This window comes from Cetorhinus maximus, chromosome 14, assembly GCF_964194155.1.
Source record: "Cetorhinus maximus chromosome 14, sCetMax3.hap1.1, whole genome shotgun sequence".
NCBI classification, from domain to species: Eukaryota; Metazoa; Chordata; class Chondrichthyes; order Lamniformes; family Cetorhinidae; genus Cetorhinus; species Cetorhinus maximus.
The window spans coordinates 80,667,395-80,691,747 of NC_135892.1; the positions used below are offsets into that span (position 1 = coordinate 80,667,395).

General features: G+C 40.6%; 1 protein-coding gene across 5 annotated transcripts in view; it reads left to right on the forward strand.

Moving 5' to 3' along the window:
- eml4 (EMAP like 4) overlaps positions 1-24,353 on the forward strand; it is a 367,604-nt gene that overhangs the window by 238,820 nt on the left and 104,431 nt on the right. For 4 of the 5 annotated variants that reach the window (XR_013578703.1, XM_078557148.1, XM_078557147.1 and 1 more), the window contains 3 exons: positions 975-1,100; positions 11,579-11,604; positions 14,278-14,310. Coding sequence is in view for 4 of the 5 variants with exons in the window: in XM_078557148.1 (XP_078413274.1) it covers positions 975-1,100; positions 11,579-11,604; positions 14,278-14,310 (185 nt within the window). In the remaining variant the exon portion in view is untranslated. The remainder of the gene's footprint in view (positions 1-974; positions 1,101-11,578; positions 11,605-14,277; positions 14,311-24,353) is intronic. The other variant, XM_078557149.1, reaches the window with a different exon arrangement.

Here is a 24,353-nt window from a genome sequence, read left to right on the forward strand (position 1 = left end):
AAGTATTTTGCAAGATTTGCCATGTATTCATTAGCTTATTTGGTGCAACCAGTGGTACAAGTAATATGAAAAATTTGATTTATCAAGTTGCTTAAAGAGCCTCCAAATTATAATGGGGAATTCACACATCCAGAAATGACTTTAATAGACATATTCAAGTATAAACCAAAATCTTCAAAAAATGGTAATTCATCATGATGTTAATTAGAAGTTTACTATAACACTGAAATCTTTCGCTGGACATTCTCTTTAATGAAGACCCAGAACAAACAAGTTGATTTTAAAAATATTTTAGGTGATAGATTAAACATTGACTTTCCTTTGCATTAAATCAATTCATCAGGTTTACAGCTTAACTCAGTGTTTTTAGTTGGCTGCTTATAAATCTAGTTGGAATTTTCCTCCAGAATTCCCCTCTATTTAAAATACCAACAATCCTTCTACCTTCCTTTTAGATTTCCCTATTACTCATTGTATGTGATAAATAAACTAATACTAAATATTACAAGGATAGGAATTGGATGGCATTAGCTTTCTACTGTAGTGTTCAGAAGTATTGCCTACAAAAAGGTTACATAAAATACCATGTGGCGGACAAACAGAATCTTACCATACTCAAAATGAAGGCTCTAAACCCTATGCAAATTATTTTTTATCACTTCAAGGTTTACTCCATGCTGTTTGAAAGTTTATGCCTTTAGGTTTTGATCAAAGTTTATGAATTGAATAAAAATTACTATTTCTTTCATCTAGCCTTGGTTAATACTTCCTGAGCATTACTGTTGTGACTTGCACTGCTTTTATGAAGCTTAACTCAAAATGAGATGCTAGATTAATCTAACTTTTCCCTTTGTCTAGCTTTGAAGATTTGCTTCCACTGCTTCCTGCCTGGTGCTTGGTATTTCAGTTACTTACTTGAAGTATAATGTAATCTTTCTTTACACATTTTGATAATCTCACTTTGTTTTTTACAGTGTAAAACGAGGTTCAACAATTGAAAGGTCACACAGCAGCTGGGAAGGTTCTGATGAGCACCGTAACAAATTGTTAAAAGCGCATTCAACATCCAAGTTATTATCAAAACACAAAAGTACAGATAAGTAAGCACTAAATTTTGAGTAAAATAAATTGTTGGCTTTTACTTAATTACAAATCTTGGAAATGTAAAATTTGTTTTTCAGAAGGACTTGGGGTATGGTGGGGTGAAGGGTAGAATATGTAGGAAACTATGTAGGAATATTGGATGAACAAAGCCATTCAGTTAGTCATACAAGACCTCTTTAAAGATCAATATGGTTACTTTTTAAAATCTTGTTTTACTATTTTACCTATGCATTATTAAATTAGGGATTGCAAGGTGATCAAGTTTGGGAAATAAATATCCCAGAGTACAGAATATTTCAGAAAGACAGAATGGCAATGTAATTATTCTGGGGAGGTGAGGAGGCTTTAATCTGCATTTAGACTGGGACAATCAAATTGGCAAGAGTGGCCTGGAAGTTAAGTTTGCGGAATGTTTTTGTCATGGTTCCCTGGAGCCATATGTTGTGCAACCGACTAGAGATAAAACTATCTTAGATCTAGTATTGTGTAATGAGGCTTGGTTAGTAATGTCATAGAATCACAGCATTAATACAGTGCAGAAAGAGGCCACTCGGCCCATTGTGTCTCCACCAACTCTCCAAGTGACCACTCACCCAGTGCCATTCCTCCACATTCTCCCTGTAAATTTGTAGTTTGTTCACAACTGCTTCAATTTGAAAAAGCTCCTGGTGATAACTCTCAGTTACTATGCCTTCCTCATCTGCCAATATGTTGTTTCAGAAAGTTTCTCCTATTTTGTAGATCCACTTAATGCTGAACAGACCTCTTGCCCAGGTCCAGAAATTGCTTATCTAAACACTCTGTTATAACTGCAAAACATGTGGAATCGCTTTTATTGTAAAAATCCAAAGGTGGTCAGAACCCAATATTGGATCAGAGGTATAAGTACCTGTTCCACATCTCAACTTCATGTGGACTTTGCAATTATTAATGACAAAATTAAACCAATACTCAATTCTTCTGCAAAAGCAAAATACTGCATATACTGAAAATCTGAAAAAAAGACATAAAATACTGGAACTACTCAGCAAATCAGGGGAACATCTATGAACAGAGGAACAAGAATTAACATTTCATGTTGATGACCTTTTGATAGAGCTGGAAAAAAGAGTTACACCAGGTTTCAAATAAATGCAGAAGCAGGGAAAGGGGGAGGGTGAGAACAGAAGGGAAGCCCTGTAATAGATTGGAAGGCAGGAGAGATAGTGGGTGGGATCTTCTAGCCCTGCCGAGGTCAACTGACTTTTAGCTGGCTCACCGCATCCGCCATGCCAGGGCCAGAAAATCCCAGTCTATTTTTTATTCTATCATGGGATGAGGGCGTCACTGGCCAGGCCAGCAATTGGTGCCCACCCCCAAATGCCCTTGAGCTGAGTGGCTTGCTAGGCCATTTCAGAGGGCATTTAAGGGCCAACCACATTGCTGTGAACTGGAGGCATGTGTAGGCCAGACCAGGTAAGGATGGCAGATTTCCTTCCCCAAAGGACATTGGTGAACCAGTTCAGTTGTTACAACAATCGATGATAGCTGTCATGGTCACCATTACTGAGACTAGCATTATATTCCAGATTTATTAATGAAATTTAAGTATTTAAGACATTTTTTGTCTTTTTTCAGCAATACTCAAGTTCTGTACTACCGAACGACTAATTAAATTTAAATTCCATCAGCTGCCATGGTGAGACTTGAACCCATGTCCCCAGAGCATTATTCTGGGCCTCTGGATTACTAGCCCTGTGATGTTGCCACTATTGCCCCATCTCCCTCAAGTGACAAAAAGGCAAAGGATGGTGACAGGGCAAGTTAAGTAACAAAAAATGTGCCCAGAGAAGGCATTTAAATAAAAAAAGTAGAGGTGAAACAGTTCCACTCAGTGTTAAGTTCAGAAGGCTGTAAAGTGCCTAATCAAAAGTTGAGATGCTATACCTCTTCTAATTGAAAAATATAGGAAGCCAAGGATAGAGAGGCTAGAGTGGGAGAATTAAAAATCACAGGAGACCAGAAGCTCAAGGTCACACTTGCAAACTAAACGGAGGTGTTCCTCGAAGCAGTCACCTAATCTACCTTTGACCTCCTTAATGCAGAGACCATGTCATGAATAGCAAACACAGTACCCTGAATTGAAAGTACAAGTAAATTACTGCTTCACCCAGAAGGAGCATTTGGAGCCTTGTACAGTGGGGAGGGAAGAGGCAAAAGAGCAGATATTACATAACCTGTGCTTGCGTGTGAAGATGCCATGGGAAGGTTTAGTGGCACCTTGATTCACTCCTCAATGGTCCCTGCGGAATGCTAAAAGGGGAGGGGATGATGTACTTGATGGTGTCATCATGCTGGAGGTGGCAGAAAATTATGCTTTGAATATGGAGACTGGTGGAAAGTGAAGACAAGGGGAACCCTGTTGTGGTTCTGGAAGGGAGGGGGATGGGGGCAAGAGAAGAAAATGGAATAGGCGTTATTGAAGATGTGTCAATTGCTGGAGGAGAATCCTTCATTGAGGAAAAAGAAAGGCACTTTAAAGTACTGCTGTGGAAGGTGACATAGTCAGAACAGACAGCAGAGAGACTGGGAAACTTGGAAACTGAACGAGAGTCCTTCGAGAATGCAAGGTAGGAGGAAGTGTAATCAAGGTTGCTGAGGGAGTCAATGGGCTTATAGTGGATATTGATCAATAACTAACTCCGGAAAATTCGAAGTGGAGGAGGTTGGAAGCAAAGTCGATGAAATTGTCCAGTTCAGGGCAACAGGAGGAAACAACATCAATGCAGACATCACTGTACCAGAAAACAAGGTGAGGGAGAGAACCCAAGTGGGGCTGGAACAAAGAAAGCTCCACATATCCCACGAACAAGCAGACATATCTATGAGCCACATGGATTCCCATAACAACACCTTTAATTTAGATGAAGTGAGTGCAGTCAAAAGATAAGTTGTTCAATGTGAGATCAAGTTCAGCTAGGTGAAGAAGGGCAGGCACTGGTTGGACCCCTGTTCAAGGAAGAAGCGAAGAGCCCTCAGGCTACTCTGATGAGGTATGGAAGTGTAGAGAAATTGGATGTCCACAGTGAAAAGGAGACAGTTAGAACCAGGAAACTGGAAACTCTTAAAAGCGACAGAGGATATCAGAAGAATTGCAGACATGGGTGGGAAGAGACTGGACAAGAGGAGAAAAAAGTCGAGGTAGGAAATCAATTCTGTGGGACAACAAAGAAAAGTTACCAATGATTATTTCAAAAATGAAAATTGCCTACAATCACCAGAGGTAAAGTTATTGTCATTGCATGGCATCCCAAAAAAGGTATGTGCATGGATTTCCAAGTTCATTTTAAATTATTTCATTTTTGCTGTAGTTAATTGAGAAACCATAACTTCAGGGTTCCCAAGGGTTTGTCCTCCCTCTCACAATATTCATCTGGGAGCTCCTCTTTACACAATGTAAAACATTATCCACTCCAGCTGATAGCACTCAAATTTCCTCAAACCTTATACTCTCCAGTCCGATCAATAGCTGAATCATTGCATCTTGATTACCTCTCTGCCCTTCAACAGTGCAATTAAATCTGGTTTCTTTAAATTCTTGAAAGTTTTTTTAAAATACAAATTTTTCACAATTCCAACCAGTAGCTATCACTTCTAATGTCTTGCTTTTGATGGCTCCAATTTTATTCCACAGTAGACATTGGCCAGAATTTTTCTGTCTGCGAGTTGAGGGCGGGGCCCGCTCGCTGATGCGAAAATGACACAGGATGACATAAATATTCAGGAAGGCGGGCGGACAGTGAAATCAGCTGTCCGCCCACCGATTGGCCAATTGAGGCCATTGACAGGGTAGTTAACCCAATTAAAGGCCCTGCCCGTCCAACCTTAAGGCTAGCGGACAGGCCAGGAGCCCCAGTGGGCTACTGAAAAAACATGAAACCTCATCCACTGGCGGGATGAGGTTTCATGTCTGTTTTAAAAAGTTTAATAAAGTTTTAGTCATGTTTATTAACATGTCCCATCTCGTGTGACATTGTCACATGAGGGGGACATTTTAATTATTTTTTTATTTTTCTATTTTTGATGTTTATAAAGCTTTCACCGATCTCCCTGACATGCGTGAAAGAGCGCACTTTGACAGTTGGGGAATCCCTCCCTTCTCCCCCTCCACAGGAAGCGCATAGCGCTTCCCGTTGGGCAGCCTGCTGGGCGGGCCTTAATTGGCCCGCCCACTCAAAATGGTGGCGGGGCCCACTTCAGTGGCGGTGATAGGCTGCCCGCCCGCCCATCAAGGTCAAAATTCCGCCCATTGGTGCTTATCTTGAGTAGAACTCGCACCTGCCCTATTGCTAACCTACTTCAACAAGATGATTTGTTTCCTTTTGCTTCTTTCCCTTTCAATAACCTGTGACTTCTCTATAAAACCCGTACCTTGGAGGCTGTTCCAGCTCCTTCCATTCCTTTCAAGTGGGCATTTGGTAGCATAGTGGTTATGTTACTGGACTAACAACCCAGAGGCATGGATTAATAATCCAGCGACATGATTTTAAATCCAACCAAACCAGCTGGCGTATTCAAATTCAATTAATTCATCCGTACTGGAATTAAAAAGTTAGCATCAGGAATGGTGACCACAATGCTGGATTGTCATAAAATCCCAGCTGGTTCACTAATATCCTTTAGGAAAGAAAACCTGTTGTCCTTACTCGATCTGGCCCATGTGACTCCAAACCCACAGCAATATGGTTGAACCTTAGCTGCCCTCTGACGTGACATAGTAAGCCACTCAGTTGTATTCAAGAAGGTAGCTCACCACCATCTTCTCGAGAGTAATTAGGGATAGATAATAAATAATGGTCTCATCAGCGACACCCACATCCCATGAATTAATTAATAAAAAATCAGCAGTCTCCCATTTTCTGTGAATTCCAGAAGCCATTTCCCCCTCTGCCTCTATATCCACCTTTTCAGCAGATGTTTGAAAGTGAAATACTCCAATCACAAACAAGAATCTTAAACTTAACAAAGCCAATTACATAGGAGGGGAGAATTGATGAAGGTTGATTGGGTAAATAGACTAAAAGGCATGATAGTAAATGAACAGCAGGAAACATTTAAAGAAACAATTCAAAATGTTCAACAAAAATACATCAATTGAAAAACAAAAATTCAGCAAGAAAGAGCCATCCGTGGCTCACTCAGGAGGTTAATGATAATAGATTAAAAGAAGAGGCATATAATGTTGCGAGGAACAGTAGCAAGTCTGAGGATTAGGAGTGTTTTAGAAACCAGCAAAGGACCACTAAAACATTGTTTAGAAGAGAAAAAGTAGAATTTCGGAATAAATTAGCCAGAAATATTAAAACCGATTGTGAGAGCTTTATCAAGTATATAAAAAGGAATTAGAAAGTAGCTAAAGCAAATATTGGCCCCTTAGAAGCAGAGACAGGAGAAATTATCATGAGGAATGAGGAAATGGTAGAGGCATTCAACAGATATTTTTTTCTGTCTTCACAGTAGAAGACACAAGTTGCATACCAGAAATGGAGGGTAACCTAGAAAGAGTGGGGAAATTAAGTTAATTAATATCAGCAGAGAAAAAGTGTTGGAGAAACTTAAGGAATTAATATCAGGCCGATCCCTGGCCTACATCCTAGAGTTCTAAAAGAGATAGCTGCAGAGATGGTGTTTGTGCTGCCTATGATTTTCCAAAAATACTTTGATTCGGGGACAGACCCACTAGATTGGAAGTTGGCAAATGTAACACCACTTTTTCAAGAAAGGAAGGAGGGAGAAAATTATGAACTATAGCTTAACATCAGTTGCTGGGAAAATGCTGGAACCAATTAATAAGGAATAATGCGCTTAGAAAAGTATGGTATGATTAGAGCAAGTCAACATGGTTTTACAAAAGAGAAATCCTGTTTGACAGATTTATTTGAGGTTTTGAGAATGTAATTATTAGGGTAGATAAGGGGAAACCAGTAGATGTGGTATACCTGGATTTCCAAAATGAATTCAATAAGGTACCATCAATTTAGTGAAAAGATTAGGAGGCAAGATAAGGGCTCATGGAGTTGGGGTAGTATGTTAGCATGGATAGAGAATTGGTTAATGGACAGGGAGCTAAGAGTGGGTAGAAACGGAACCTTTTCAGGTTGGCAGTTGTGACTTGTGGAGTGCCGCAAAGATCCGAGCTGGAGCCTCCGCTAATTACAATCTATATTGATGACTTGGGCAAAGAAACAGAGAGTAATGTATCTAACCTGATGATACAAAGCTAGGTGGAAAGGTAAGCTGTGTTGAAGAACAGGCTGTAAACAGATATACACAGGTTAAGTGAGTGGGGAACAAAATGGCAGATGGAGTATAATGTGGGGAAATGTTAAGTCATTCACTTTGATCATAAGAATAAAAATCCAGAATGTTTTTCAAAGGTGCAAAACTTGTAAATGTTGTCCTTCAGAGAGACTTGGCTGTACTAGTACAAGGAACACAGAAAATTAGCATGCAGATACAGCAAGCAATTAGGAAGCTAAATGGCATGTTGAACTTTATCGCAAGGGGATTGCAGGAATAAAGAAGTCTTGCTTCAATTAGAGAGTTTTGGTGAGACTACATCTGGAATACAGTGTGCAGTTTTGGTCTCCATATTTAAGGAAGGGTATGCTTGCACTGGAGGCCATACAGCAAAGATTCACTAAATTGGCCCCTGGGATGCGGGGGTTGTCCTATGATGAGAGGTTGAGTAAATTGGCCTATGTTCTCTGGACTATAGAAGAACGAGAGGTGATCTCATTGAAACATACAAGTTTCTGAAAGGGCTTGATAGGGTAGATGCTGAGAGATTGTTTCCGCTGGTCGTGGAATCTAAAACATGGGGGGACAGTCTCAGGATAAAGAGCAGATCAGACTGAGATGAGGAGAAATTACTTCGCTCAAAAGGTTGTGAATCTTTCGAACTCTGTACCTTAGAGGGTTATGGATGCTCCATCATTGAATATGTTTAAGGCTGGGATGGACTGAATTTTGTTGTCTCAGCTGGGAATTGAGGGATATGAGGAGTGAGCAGGAAAGTGGAGTTGAAGCCCAAGAACTTCCATGATAGAATGGAGGAGCAGGCTCGACAGGCCATATGGTCTACTCCTATTTCTTGTGTTCTTTTGGATTGATCCAAATCATCAGTAGTGTCAGAAATTATTGAACTTATTTGGCTGTCTTTCAATTTGATATGTGTAAATTTTCCACATGGTGGCATCTCCTCCCACCCAAAATCTTGATCCCACCCATCGGACTTCACATCGCCCCTGCCATTTTCAGGCAGGAGATGGTGTTAAGATATTTAAACAAAGCCTGGGAATTAAAACAGCTTCACACTCAGGCCATTATTTCTTTTATTCTGCCAGAGCCTCTCTTCGGATTAAAATCAGGGCTATTGTTTCTGGTAATTGTACTGTTGCCAATGAATGGGAAAGGTTTATATGGTCCAGTGAGTGAATCATTGCATCATTGACCTACAAAAATGGTTTAACTGCTGAATCTGCTTGCAGCCAGAAAAGATGGTGGCCTCTGCCTTTTGTGACAACGGCAGGTGTGGGTGAGCCTCTGAAGGTGATGGCGAATCCCACGTGTTTAGTTTGGTTGTGGCTTATGTTACAGATAGGGGAGAGATGGTAGGGTAGTTCCCCCTTTTTCCACATCTCAACTAACTGCAACAATATGTGTTTTAAAGAAGTGTTTTAACCCCTTGAGTGCTGTGACTCTCAAGAACCGACACTAGGCAGGCTTTCTAGTAATGTTTTTTTAAAAAAGGAAGAATAAACGTTTATTTCTCAACACCCAAAATGTAATCACAACAGCACCCACTCATTCATTCACACAAGACACAAACACGTGAGAAAAGTTGATGACAAAAAAATGTAGCATGCACTTAGAGTCCAAAAAGTCAGTTACTGATTTTTCGAGATGCTAGCTGCAAATGTTGCAGACCGGAGGATTCTCTTCCAATTCACTGATGACAATGGAGGTTGGACGTTTCTAGCGATGAACTCTGTGGCTTATTACTTGCAACAGTAGGTTCCTGGCTTTCCTCCAGTTGAGGTTGTAGTTGAGTACCTGTAGGTAATAGGTTAGCCCCAATTCTCTCTGCCTCCAATGATTCTAGACAGGGTCCTTTCTTTTGGTGGACAGAATCCTTTTTCTCTGTGGTTTCTGACTCCCAGATTGACTGACCTAGGTTGCAGTTCAAAATGTGAGTTAATAAGGTATTTCATACCATAAGCCAGTTTCTGCCATGTGACTATAGTATTGATATCCCCATTGTCCACACAAATGGTTGCTGACGATGTTAGCACGGACACACAATGTGATTTGGATGTTAGCCATTTGCACCTTCTCGTGTAAAAGTGGTTTTCTTCACTCACTTCTTATGGAATTTCAGTTTTCAGCCGCTAAGTCTGGGAAGCCATTATGCAGCAGTTTCTGTAAACATTTAAACAATAGGAGCTGTTATCGCCACAGAGAAGACCTGTTGCATATTTAATGGCTCTGCAATGGAATGTCCAAAATGTCATTTACATTTTAATGCCCTGACCATACACGCAAGCTACTTCCAGCCTCAGGCAGTTTCATGTCTGTTTGCAGACAAGGGGAAAGGTCACCTAATTCCCTGGACTCCATCTTGTCTGTTTTCATTCTGCTTTTTAAAAGTAATGTCCATTTTTTTTTAATAAATGCGCAGTCGTAACTATGTGAGCTAACTGGATTGCCTGGTATACCTGCAACAAAAAGACTACCAAAAAATGTCATTACTTTGTATAATGACACCCCTTGCCTTTTATTATGCAAAATAAGCTTAACTGTGATTGAGGGGAGATTTAATAGAGATAAAATAGACAAAGAATAGCTGTCCCCACTAGCTGATGATACAAGGGCTAGGGCACTCAAGCCATAATGGCTGAAGGGCTATGTGGAACTATTTTCTTCATCGGGTTGTGCTGTACCTGTGGCGAGCTTGCTTGGTTCTAACGTTGCATGTCAAAAGTGGAAAAATGTTTTGAAGTTCTTAGCACTGTCTTGATTTCACCTTGATGAGAACATAAGACCCTGCAAATCCTCTCACCACCATACACTTGTAGATCCATACTTGATGTAGTATGCTGGGTATATAAATAGTCTGCTATTCCTAAATAGATTGTTGGAGGATAACCCTAAAGCATTTCACACTCAGTTTCTGTAAGATTTTTTTGGTTCCATTTCCCAGCTATGTTTTGTGACTTTTGAGCTGTCAATATAATATGGGCAGAATTAAATATACAAGGCAGAATGGGGAGGCTGTTTGACCTGTCTTGTTTTACCCTATCACACCATTTAACCACCTCTTAAATGATAATGGAGCATTTTCCTCCACTGACCTACCTAAAAGACTATTCCATATATTGATAGCTCTTTGCAAGGAAATAGTGCCTCCTTCCACCAAACTTAATAATGCCTTTCATCAGTTGATCCTGCACTTGTGTTTTAACTTGAAATAGTGTTCCCGATTAACCTTTTTCTATTTTACATCTTTAAGGCCCCCACTCATCTAATTCTTCCATGGCTGAGTTTTTCTAACCCTTTCTAACAACTCAGTTTTCTAACATTGGAATTAGTCTACTACTTTATATATACCATATAAACTTGTGTAAAAGTCGAATTTCTGAGCCCCATTTTTTAGGTAAAATGTTAGGGAGTTGACTTTTACACGGGTAATGTTTTCAAGGGGCGTACTTCCAACTAAAAGGTAATGGGGAAGCCATCGCTGAGACGTATGGAAACACCCAATCAGCACTCGCATCATTTGGGTACGTGTCTGTGGACAGTCCTAAACTGTGGAACTTATCTTTGCTTCCAAACGTGCTGCCAGGGCTTAATCGGTCCATGAGGATTCTTTTCTCCAGTCCTATGAACTTTGAACTGGACATGCAGCTCTCAGTCTTTCAGGTAGCATGGCACTTGGTTCCAGATTGATCTGCTTTTACTGCGCTCATCCGGTGTTAGGTGAACGTAATATCAACATGGTGCTCCCGCTAAAATCCTATAGAGGCATCAAACTTGAATGCAGTCACTGATACAGTTTCATCAGGTTGTGCTCCTGCTTCAGGGAAACTCTCCAACCCCCCACAGCCTGGGGGAGGAAGTGGCAGCATCGGCTAAGCCTGCGGTTTTGATGCTACTTGGGGGTCAGGGGAAGGGCAATGCCATTGAAAAATGGCATGCAAGTACTTTTTTAATGATTAATCTGCAAGTATGCTTTGATAATAAAATTAAGCATTTTTTGGCTAAAGTTGGGAGTTGACTTCCACATAGGATTGACTGTTACTCGAGTAATAGTCGAGTATATATATTGTGCTTCATAAAAATATTTTGTCTGTATTTTTGAATTCTTGCTTGAAAATTCAATTTGTCTAATAGCTGGTTATTTGAATTTCACTTAAATTATTTTATTTTTTGCCAGATCTAAAGAACCAGCTATCAGTCAAGGTAAAAACAATCTTTTGGACTTATTTAATGCTTGCAACTTTTTATTCTTGAATGACCCATTACAGATTTTATTTGTTTAATTCAGCTTGTAAAAAATGGAATTGAATTTGAGTTAAGTTCGTAGAGAATTTTAATACCGTATTGTGCTAAAATGTGAGTGAAGACACAAGGATGCGACTGTTGAAGTAAGAGAGTACAGAGTAAAGACAGTCATTTAAGGTTTAAGCAGTTCTGTTTATTTGAATCATTTATTACTCATCAGGTATGTACATTTCAATGTTTCAAAAATCTTTGTGGCTTGATTATATTTTTAAAATAGTTGCTTAAGTGGGTTTTGTCCTGTGATAAACAATAAAATGACCTATCTAATCTATAAATAATGTATATTGCTCATTCTGGAATATTGCAATGTAGTTAAAGGTGACCAACATTTTGCAGAGTGAGATTGATGAAAGCAGGTAATTAGTTTCTTCCGTTAATAAAGTCCACGTGGCAAAAATATTTGATAAATTCAGAAGGACTTGATACTCATAAATGCCCTGCGTTAGGTGGTATATATCTTGAAATGTTGAAGGATATGTATGGGGCTGTGGCTATTGCAGGGCCAAATCATCATGATGTTGCTTAGGACTGAATGCAAAATATTTTTAAAAAGGCAACAAAAATAACTCAACTGCAGGCCATTAGCTAAACATCAGTAATGAGAAAGTGTAGTAGCTGTGTAACACCAATTTTGTAAAAAGTGTTAAGAAGGAAAGACCCTACCCGAAGAACCTTCAGGATGTCTTTGATGATAAAGTAGTGTTATGACCAAGCAGTTGGTATGGCTGAGTTATTTAAAAATCCCAGAGGGAAACTTTAAACAACTGTCATAGCCTATGTTAAGTGGTATGTTTGAGATGCAACTCTAAATTCAGGAATCAGACCACCAGTTCTCGAGAGGTTTTATATTAAACTAAATGAAACATTTTATTAATTTACATTTTAAAAACAAATTCCCAAACTGATCTCCATTAAGGCAACAGCAACCCATGGACTTAACCGGACACCAGGCAAAGCATTTTCACCTTACAAATTCAAAATGAGGCTCCTCTCACTTTAGTTCCTGTGGAGGCAGTTGTAGGCTTACAGCTGCTTTGATCTTACATTGCCTCTGCCCTGCACACACAAAACTGCTGTTGGTTATATCCAGCACATCTCATTGAATGTAAATTCTCACTGTATCACCAGCCCCTTTGAATTCCACCTCTTCTAACAGTAAAACTCCTTCCATGGTGCCAATTTTATTATTATCCAATTATTATTGCGTGGTCTCTGCTAGCTTGGTGCCAGATTTCACCCCACTTATTGAATGCTCTATTCAACAAAATGCAAATGCACCTCTACTTCTCTGTTTACACCTCAAAACTAGTACACATCAAAGCACCCAGACTAGCTGGCTTTAATCCAATTAAGACGCGCCAACAGACTAAACCTTTATTTAGAAAAAAAATTTCCAATAATATATACATTAATAACTTCATGACAGACGGTGACATCATCCAAGTTATGATTTTCACATTTAAGGAAAACTTTTATGGAAGTTCCACATGAAAGGCTGCTGCTCAGATTTTAAAGCTATTGGAATCAGAGGTAGAAAATAGGATTGGCTATTAAGATAGAAACAAAATACTCTTGAGATGTATAATATCAGACCCAAAAGGGTAAGTGGTTGGACTCCTTTTGTTTGTAATCTACATGAAAATCTGATAAATTTATGCTGAGAGAGAAAATAGCAACAGCATTACTGAAGAATTTAGATTGGTGATGCAATTAGATAAATAGTAAATTAGATTTTTCACTGATAGATGCAAAGTACTGCACATAATTGGAAAACATATGTCATAGTATGCAATTAATCCAATTGAATTATTACAAGAGGATTTAGGAACTGACCCCAATTATCACTTTCTATGTCCAGGCATTGTGCTGAAATAGTTTGAAAAAGCTAATAGAGTGGCAGGAGATGTAACCAGAACAGTAAAATAAAAATCAACTGAAATCAAGCCAAAGCTTTACAGCCTAATGACTGAATCTCACAAATACTAAATTGGTTTTCTTGTCACACCATAACAAAGGCATTTTCATTGGAATGGATGCAGTAAAGAGCAACCAGAATATTTTCAAATCTAAAACTGATAAGCTATCAGAACATATCAGAAAAAGTAATCAGCTTTACATTTTACAAAGAAGGCAGCTAAGATGGGACCTCATCAAATATATAAAGTATTAAATTATAATGACAAGGTAAATAAAGTCAGGATATTATTTCAAAGCAAGCTAGGATCCAGCAATAGAAATCAATATAATTGCAACATCAATTCAGATGCTATCAGGAAGAACATCTTTACTCAAATAATAAATTTTGGAATGAAATATACCAATCGGGTTTAGCAAAGTAAAATATGTCGGGTAGTTCAAAGTGCAAATTGGACATTGTGATGGAAGAATATTAGAAAATTAGGCTTTTATGATCTCTTTTTTTCTTATGTGCTATCCATTTATTAGTATGTTTTCTGTCCTTTCATTCATTTTATTTTTTTAATTTGATGTTTCAGTTTGATGGTAGGTAATGATTTTGCATACATTATGATTTGTTTTAAGTTTTTTTTTTTATCTCTGTCTTATGGTCAGCTCAAAGTTCACGGCGTGGAGCGTACAGCCAAGGTAAGTACCAGCCAAACATCATCCAGTGAACTTCTTGCTGACTGTAGCTTTTGCAGTCTGTTTTTGTGTTCTGATTTTCTGGGACCACACAAGTCATTATAAAGCATTTACTGTATAGGAATTAACTCCTGTATTCATTACTCCCATATGTACTATATGTACCTGTTTGAATTTTTAATCTGGACGAATTACCATGTTGAAGCATTAGAATAATAGTTCAGGAATCAGTGCCCCCAAGGATAAATCAGTGATGTTTTTCTTGTGCAACAGATCATAAAATTTGGTATTTTGCATCCCTGGAACTCTGTCTTAAATGTGCTAAATAATATTAAGATTCTGTGGAGAGGTATTTAAGTGTATTTTGTTCACTTTGAGATTTTATATTGAAAGTGACTTTTGAGCTTGTTTAGTGCTTCAGTGTTTGGACCAGTGTTGTCTAATTTTAGCTGAAGTCAGTGCCACTTAAATCTCAGTTAGTGTTTCCAACCACTTCAGATTTTTTGACAGACATTTTATTGAGCATTCTCTTTTGCTGAATAACATCACTTAAAAATACAGGAATTACCTTAGAACAACATACAGCAGTAGATGTAAACATCATCATTTCAGACTTACTAGTTATATATTTGGCGTGTGCGTAGTCACAAGCCAAACAATAGCCTTATCAGTGGCTAGATGGAGCTCTTTAAGCCTGCCTTCAAATTTAGTAAGCGGACACTCCTTGACAATGTGAGTTATTGTTTGGACTACACCATAGCTGCAGCCTGGATAGTCTTGGCACCACCCTACTGATGTTGGGTGGCTGCACAGAGGTCTTGGCCAGTCTGGAAATGGTTTAAAAGGGCCCACTGTCACAGTGGTAAGTCAAAGCTGGATGAACAGTGGGATCTGCGATCAGAGAGCAGTTCCTGCTGGATGTTTTCCACTGCCATAGTTTCCTCAGCTGTTACTCCCTGACTCGGTGGGTTTAACCATTTGGCAGTGGTGTGAGGGAAGGCAGACTGCTGGTGGGTTGAGGATGTCATTGAATAAGGGCAGGCTTGGATTAGAGTAGACCTTCTTCTCCAGTAGCTTGCCTGTTGCAATTACCCTCCCGATGTGGGCAGGTGGCAATGTTACTCAGGACTGGGAGCAGGAGAGGTAAGTTGGTCGAAGAGTACCTGTGATGATGCACGTTGTTGAGTTGCACATCGATAAGATTGGTGTGGACAGATTGGTACCATACTGGTACGTGGTATCCTGCAGTTGTGTATATGATGGCAAGGAAAGAGGTCCCTTAGGATCATGGGCTGTGATCCTAATGAGGTACCAGCTAATTTACTGAGGAGGTGGTTACGGGTTTTAATTTTCCCTGTAATCTTGATGAGATGTTGTCTGTATATGAGGGTTCTGTCAAAGGTGATGCCTAGATAAACAGGAGGGGATCGTGCTTCAACCTCTAGCAACCAGGTTGGCGATCAGATGAAACAAGTTCACTTCATTTTAGAGGCAAAGAGGCAAGATTCAGCCGAATGGATTCTTTTTAAGAGCCGTACACCAATAATGGAAACAGCTTCTTTTAACCTCCATCTATAAATCTGTGGCGCTACAGACTGTTAGATGTAATGTAAGAGTATGGTATTGCTGCAGAGTGTGTAATATTTTTGATTTCCTAGGTTCCAATAACTAACTTGATTCTAGTTGACCTATAATACAAAAGAAGTGACAAGTAATGGATTAATCTACTATATTTGGAAAAAAGTGTTGGGTTTTTTAAATGTAAAAATATTGAGCGTTAACTTGACAAACATAAACTTGCAGTCACTTAGTCACATTTCATTTTGAGTGCATTATTGTTACTGGCCCTCTACAATATGTGGTATCAGGAAATGCCATTAACCTGAGTACTAGGTTACAGTTTGTATTACAACCATCTACAGAAGTGGGATAAGAATTTGTGTGCTTTGAAGAGAAATCAGATACTTTTCTTAGTGTATTTTGGAAGGTGATCACAATACCCTTGCTTTTAGTTGAGCTGATTATCAGTTGTTTGTGTAAAGGTCAAACCAACTATGAACATTGCTGTATGGATTCTGGTTTCTGCACTTGATGAGGAATAGCTACTTGGAGCTAACGTGCCCTCTAATGGGGCACCTCCTTGCTGTGGTTAGTTTAATCTTTTTGCAAAGGTTTTTGGCTAGAATAACCATATCTTCACATAAAGAAATTAAATAACTTTATGAAAATAGCAGAGTGCAGTGTTTGTTTATCTTTATTACTCTCTTTTCTTCTTGTCTTGAACTTAAGAAAATGATTGAAGTGTCCCATTTTAAGCATATTCAGTATAAAGGGGAATGGGAATTGTACACTGCAGATGTGATGCTTTAGGGGAAACACAAAGGCATTGATGCTCATCAATTTAACCTTTGCTCTCTATTTTACTTTATTTTCTTCCCTTTGGTAACCCCATCCTCAAGCCAAAACACAGGCCCCAGCTGCAAGTTAGGGAGCAGGCGTATACTCTGCCAGTGGTGCATAGGCTCCTTGAGTCTGTTCTGCCAGTCAGTAAGATCATGGCTGAAATGTAAGCTAACTCCATGTACCTGTCTTTTTATCCCCTTAACACCCTTAGTTAACAAAAATGTATTAATCTCATTTTTTTAATTAATTAACCTAGTGTCAGTTGCTGTTTGCAGAAGAGAGTTGCAAACTTTGCAGGTAGAAGTGTTAGCTAGTTTCACTCCTGAAAGGTTTGCTCCAATTTTTAAACTTTTTTTAATTCATTCATGGGAGATGAACATTGCTGGCAAGGCTAATGTTTGTTCTCCATCCCTAATTGCCCTTGGGAAGGTGGTGGTGAGCTGCCTTCTTGAACCACTGCATTCCATGTGGTGTAGGTACACCCACTGTGCTGTTTGGAAGGGAGCTGCAGGTTTTTGACCCAGTGACAATTAAGGTACAGCAGTATAGTCCCAAGTCTGGATGTCTGTGGCTTGGAGATGGCTTGGAGGGAACTTGCAGGTGGTGGTGTTCCAATGCGTCTGATGCCGCCATCCTTCAAGGTAATGAGGTCGCGGTGGAAGGTGCTGTTGAAGGATCCCTGGGGAGTTGTTGCAGTACATCTTGTAGATGGTGCACACTGTTGCCAGCGGTGGAGGGAATGAATGTTTAAAGTGGTGTTTAGGGCACTGATCAAATGGGCTGCTTCATCCTGGATGGTGCCAAGCTTCTTAAGTGATGTTGGACTCATCCAGGCAAGTGGAGAATATTCCTTCAGACCTCTGACTTGTGTCTTGTAGATAGTGGGCATGCTTTGGGGAGTCAGGAGGTGAGTTTTGCTGCAGAATTTCCAGCCTCTGACCTTTTATGGCCACAGTGTTGATGCAATTAAATTTCTGGTCAATGGTATCCCCCAAAACATTGATGATGAGGGATTCAGTGATCGTAATGCGGTTGAACATCAAGGGAAAAATGGCTAGATTGTCTCTGATTAAAGATGGTCATTGCCTGGCATTTTATGGTGTGAATGTTACTTGCCACTTATCAGCCCAAACCTGAATGTTGTCCAGGTCTTGCTATATGGAGGCACAGATTGCTTCGGTATGTAAGGAGCCACAAATGTTACTGAACATTGCACAGTAATCGGAGAGCTGCTTCTGACATTACGATGGAGGGAAGATCATTGATGAAACAACTGAAGATTTTTCTGTAGGAAGAACTCCTACAGTGATGTCCTGGGCTGAGATGACTGGCCTTCCGCAACCACAACTATGCCCCCTCATCCTAGACTTCCCAACCAATAGAAACAGTTTTTCTGTAACTGCCCTATCTGTTCCCCTTAATGTCTTGAAAACTTCGATCAAGCCACCCTTAACCTTTTAAATTCCAGGGAATACAACCCCTAGCTTTTGAAATCTATCCTCATAATTTAATCCTTGGAGTTGAGATAAATATTTGCTGTACTCCCTCCAAGGCCAATATATCCTTCCTCAGGTGTGGTGCCCAGAACTGCTCACAGTATGTGAGGTGTGGTCTAACCAAGGCTTGTATAGCTTAAAGATAACTTCTACTCCCTTCTATTCTAGTCCTTTAGCGATAGACCAGCATTTTCATTGGCCTTTTTTATTTATTTTCCGTACCTAATAAGCACCTTGTTCTATTCTTTATTGGTCCAAAGCGGATGGCTTCCCATTTGCCTATGCCAAAATCCATTTCCCACAGTTTTGCCCATTCATTTAACCTATCAATATCTCTTTGTAATGTTACACTTCCATCTACACTGCTTATAATGCTGTGTTTTCTTTGTGTTCTTTAAGTGTACATGATAGCAGTATGGCTGTCTGCTCTCTCATTTAATGCACATAAGTGCATCGTCTGTCATAAAGATCTTTCCTGTGACATTGTGTTTAGTTATTTATCATATGGGAATTCTAGATGAGAACCCATGTCCAATTCTTCTGAGATGCATGGTGTGACTGCATGACTACACTAACTCACCTTAGTTTGCACCTTCATTGAGCTGCAGGAACATATGTATTAACAATTTGTCACCTGCATTTATTAAACTTTGCAAATACTGTTTTGCTATGATACCTATAAATTAGCACAAGTTTTGTGTATGGCATGCACTTTCAAGAATTTTCAATAATTGTCAACGTTTATAATGTCAAAAGTTGAGTAAACAATTATGTTGGAAATTACAATGCATTACGTTGTGCTGTGCCGTGTGTATTCCAGCACCGGCCACTGTTTTTTTAACCCATTCTCTACAGCAAAGTTTGTAAGTTTTATCTTTTCACTTTTTGTATTTTATCTATCCTGGTCTGCTCTCCTGCTCCACTAGTGTGCCAACTGTTATCCACTTCCCCTGTTGCCCTCTCAAGGTAACACCTCTGTTACTGTTTCTCTGGCTCTACCCTGTTCCAGTCAGGTGACCTGCTGCCGTCTCTGGTGCCTTTGGGTATTCTGCAGCCCACCCCCACCACTCCTGCCCTACTGTGAACCCTTTCTTCAGCCATTTGCATCACTACATCCGCTCATCCCTTCTCACAAAGCTCTGCCTTCTCTGCTGCTTTTTTTTGCAACATAACTCTCCTGCTCTTCCCTTGTTGCTCCTCATCCTCCTCCAATGTCAATTGACCATTCTGATTTACTGCACCCAGGAAAATTTCCATACCATTTTTTCCAGCCTCACTTACTGGGCCTTCCCCAACTGTTGCTGCAGGACTTCACTGTTAAATGGAGGGATATATGGTAGCCTACCAGTTACGGCAGAATACAACCTTTATCAGTTGTTGCTGCAGGACTTCATTTTTACACAGAAGCTGTTACTGATACGTGGTAAACCCACAGGTGCAAATATACACAAATGGAAATGTGGAGGGAAGCACAGATGGGAGATGATGAGGTACAGAAAAAGGACAGAAATGGATGAGCAAGATAAAGAAGCAAACATAGTGGAGGTAAGGGAGATAAATCGTTAAGGAGATTGCATCCAGAGAGAGAATAGCACTTGGGTCAGCGATCAACTGAAAGGAAAATATTTACAATACAATAACAACTTGCATTTATATAGCACCTTTAAAGTATTGAAACACCCCAAAAATGCATTATCAAACAAAATTAACACCGAGCCACAGGAGGAGATAATCAGGACAGATAGCCAAAAGCTTGGTTAAAGATGTAGGTTTTAAGGAGCATTTTAAAGGAGGAAAGACGGCAGAGAGTTATAGGGAGGAAATCCCAGAGCTTAGTGCTAGGCAACTGAAAACATGACTACCAATAGTGAAGTAATTTTTTTGAAGGAGGATGTACAAGATTCTGGAATTGAAGGATTGTAGATATCCCCAAGGGTTGAAGGAGGTTAGAGGTAGGGAAGATCAAGGCCAAGAAAGGATTTAAAAACAAAGTTGAGGATTTTAAAATTAGACATCGTGTGGGACTGGAAACCAATGTAGTTCAGCAAGCATAAGGGTGATGCATCTCTGAAACACAAGGGCTGATTTCAACCTCACCCAATAGGAAGAGAATAGGTGTGGTGCTGTATTCCTGCACCCCTTCAATTTTACTTGTCAGAATTCAGGCACAGGAAGGCTACCTGTCTCAGGAAAGTTACCTGTCTCTAGAGGAGGTCTAATTTAAATGGCACTATCATGGCCCATTAAATGTGGGCCTGTGTGTCCTCTGATTTTGCCAGCAGAAGCCTGCAACAATCCAGGTTTCATCTACATGTTCTGACTCTGGCTACCACTCAAAGCTGGCAGAAATGATGTCACTGCCAGTGGGTAGGAGTCATAATTTGTGGCAGGAGATCCATGGAAATGGCAAGGTCAGTAAAGGAATAGGGAAATGGGGCGCCTAGGGTAGGGGAGGCCAAAGATTTTTAAGTGCTCTTTCAGAAAAAGCACTCTTCCTGGCCTTGGGGCCTCTGCTACCCCAGACTTCCCTTCCTCTATTGCTTTCCAACACATACTTACCTTGCCATTTCCATGGGTCTCCCGCTCTCTGGCAATGATGGCGTTCCTGCTGGCTTGAGTGGGAGTCAGTGTTAGGACATGCAGATGAGGCCTGGGAATTGAAATATTCTCGACCAGGCACTTTGTGGGGCCAGATGGTTTGCTGGTGCTTTGGCTCCCACACGCTTAATTCCTGCTCAGTTAAAATCGGCCCTATAGTTTCAGGTAAACGGATAGGGTCCAAGAAGCTGAGACAAAGCTGCAGTACTTTTGTCTGTTTTATGTGGCCCAGTCAGACACTAGGGGCGGAATTTTCCGCTCCTGTTGGTGGTGAGCAAGTTTGGTGGTGTGAGTGGACAATATGGCAAGAAGGCCAAAAATCATTTTTACACCGTCATGAAACCAGTTTGCAATCGTCCGCTCCGTCCATCAATGGCGGGTCGCGTTTCCCATCGCCACACAGCAGGAACCTAATTTCATTACTGTAGCACCATATTATAAGCCCTGCTCACTGGAATCATCCCCCCCACGCTGGATCATCCGGGCACACGCCAACATGATTCACAACTGTACATAAACAACGTGCACTTGGCAAGCTGTACTTTGCTTGGGCTTTTGAAGTTTGTTTGCCTACCTTGCTTCGGGCAATACTCGTCATCAGCGCCAGGCTTCGCAGGCAGCACCACATCACTTTTAAGGAGGCTCATGGGCAGGTCTCTCCCTACCATACCAGCCGTAAAGTGGTGGTGGCTTTTCAATAGCTGCATGGCTAGGGCTTGCTTGGGGAAGGGGGAGAAGTGGCCTCAGGCAAAGGAAGAGACTGCAGGGCTAGGGCTGTACTGGCAAAGGGGCATATCCCAGGGTGTGTCTGAGGGCACATGTTGATCTTTGCAAGTGGCCTCAAGATGGTGAGGGCTGAGGAGGCAGCCTCCAGAGGAGATGAGGCCAGATGAAGATGTTGAGGGTGTGTGTGAGAGTGAGTGAGTGATGTCCTTTGAGCTGGCAGTGAGTGAGATGCCAGTGAATGTGTGATAGCCTTGTGAGTGAGAATTTAGAGTGATGAGATGGTTGCCTTACCCTGGCAGCGCGGATGAGATCACTCATCCACTCTCTGCATTAGATGGCCAACCCCTCCTGTGCAGTATTGGCACTGACCACCACTACCACTGCCACCGCCTCCCAAGCCGGAGTGGTGAGACTGCTGGACCACCTGCGGCCAGAGCAGGGATGGAGGACATCATGGCGGGCCTCCAAAAGGCATTCCAGCATGGGTCACTGAACTCTTCTTGGCTTTCAGGACCATGTCTTCACTGGGGCAGTCCTGGGCTGTAACTATTGAGAACTGTATATGCGGCTGCAGTTTAGATACAGCACCCAGATTGAGGAAACGGTGAGCTGATGGTGTGGCGGGCGATTCAGAGGCCACCCGCCAGCAAGACGGCATGTTTCCTGTGGCTGCAAATTAATGAGGTGGGAAACGGACGAGGCAGCGCAAAAACCCACCATCATGGCCAGCGGGTAAAATGCTGTTTTTCACGCCCACTACTGCACTTAGTGCATTTCTGTCCTGGGAGGCTGTTGGAAATCATGGGGGAAACAAGACATCACACATATCTATTGATGCACAGATAAGCAAGGGAGAAAGAAATAAGAGACCAGATGCACAGATATTAGAGACGGTGACAAATTGCACTGAAACCAGCAAGCAGTCCAATACAATGCTTACAAAAAAACCACAAACTAATAACTGGGAGCTTCATATCCAACTGATAGAGACAGACATGCTAGAGCAAAAGAATAGTAGTCTCACCAAAGGTCAGAAACACAGGACTTTCTGTGAGCAGTACGATAGGAGAATTACAGATAATTTATTGGCCAATTTGAACTAGTGCAACACTCTTTCAGTGCTGCCAGAGATCATAATACCCTTCGCCTTTTCTAATGCTAAGTTTGTATTTAATTTTAAAGTACATTTTGTGAAGATTGCAAATTTAAGACGATTAATATTTTGAACTAAAGCTATTTGGAATCTTTAGTCAAGCAATAAATAGACTTTTACCCTTTATTCTGGTGCATATTTTAGTGCTTCCTTATCACAGCGGCTCTGTAACATAAACATACTTCATTGTTCTGAACCTGCTTTGTTTATACTGCAGGATAGATTTGATGACCATGAATCACTGCTTATATGCAACTTCAAAGTGACTGCAAGGTACAAATCTCAATGATATTTAGTTTGCGGAAGCTTGCACTTTGACCTTGCCAGTCTAACTGACTCTTTCTTCATGTTGTGATGGCCCATACAAACCAGCAGTGTTAACCTATGGCTACAAATTTAACCTACACTGGTCCAGACTCAAAATGACAGACCAAACTTAAGTTCTGGTTGTAATAGCTTTTCATATTTACTGGTGCCGCTGCAATTGGAAAAGTCTCCTCCTAAGGTGAGTTTTGGTGCTTCCAAAAGTGAAGTTGTGTTTTTGTGCTCTTGTCATCAAAGGCCAAGAACTCTTAAATAGATAAAGTGGCTCCAATAAATGAAGTATCTAAATATTTCACTATACTAAGGGAGTCTAATGTGCATAGAGTTACTATTTTTGTTTCAACCCATAGGATGACCCATATTAGAAGTATTACTTCATCTTTCATTCCTCTTCATTCTTGGGCCTAGAGATTTAATTGTGCCTCAAAACTGGCACAGTTGGAGCTTGGCACATGGGTGAAGGGTATCTGCAAAATTTGCACTGGGACATCATTACCATGTATCAGGCAATCAACCAGCACTGTGAATGCTGTTTGTTGACTGGGGAGGTGAGAAATGAAGGAAGTACCTTCATCTCTGAAACTGGTACTCTGTAGAGACAATTCATAGGCTTCGTAGAAAAAATCCATTTACGGCTGGGGATGAACTGAGACCCAAGTTGGGCAGAACGCTAAGAGAAATTAGCTGGAACAAGAAGAGGCTATGCCAAGATGGCATCAATTTTGTAAACAAAGTACGTGCCATTTTGCAACGTCTGTGATTGTGGCAATGGCGATTGATTGAATATGTAAATTTGTATATATGCGATTAAACTTGTAAGGTTAATTTAAAGTGGTTTTTCACCGTTTGTTTTAAACCTGATTAAAATCACTTCAAATTATTCTTGTTGAGAGTTTTGAAAATGAAGAACGGGAGTAAAGCATTTGATTGAATATGGAGGTCCCTGGCATCACAGATGCCATTCTTCAGCCAATTCGATTGACTCCACACGATATCAACAAATGGCTGAAGGCACTGGATACTGCAAAGCCTATGGGCCCTGACATTATTCCGGAAATAGTACTGAAGGCTTGTGCTCCAGAACTTGCCACGCCCCTAGCCAAGGTGTTCCAGTACAGCTACAACACTGACATCTACCCAGCAATGTGGAAAATTGCCCAGGTATGTCCTGTACACAAAAAGCAGGATAAATCCAACCTGGCCAATTACTGCCCCATCATTCTACTCCATCAGTAAAGTGATGGAAGGGGACATCAGCGGTGCTATCAAGCAGCACTTGCTTAGGAATAACCTGCTCACTGACGCTCAGTTTGTGTTCCACCAAGGCAACTCGACTTCTGACCTCA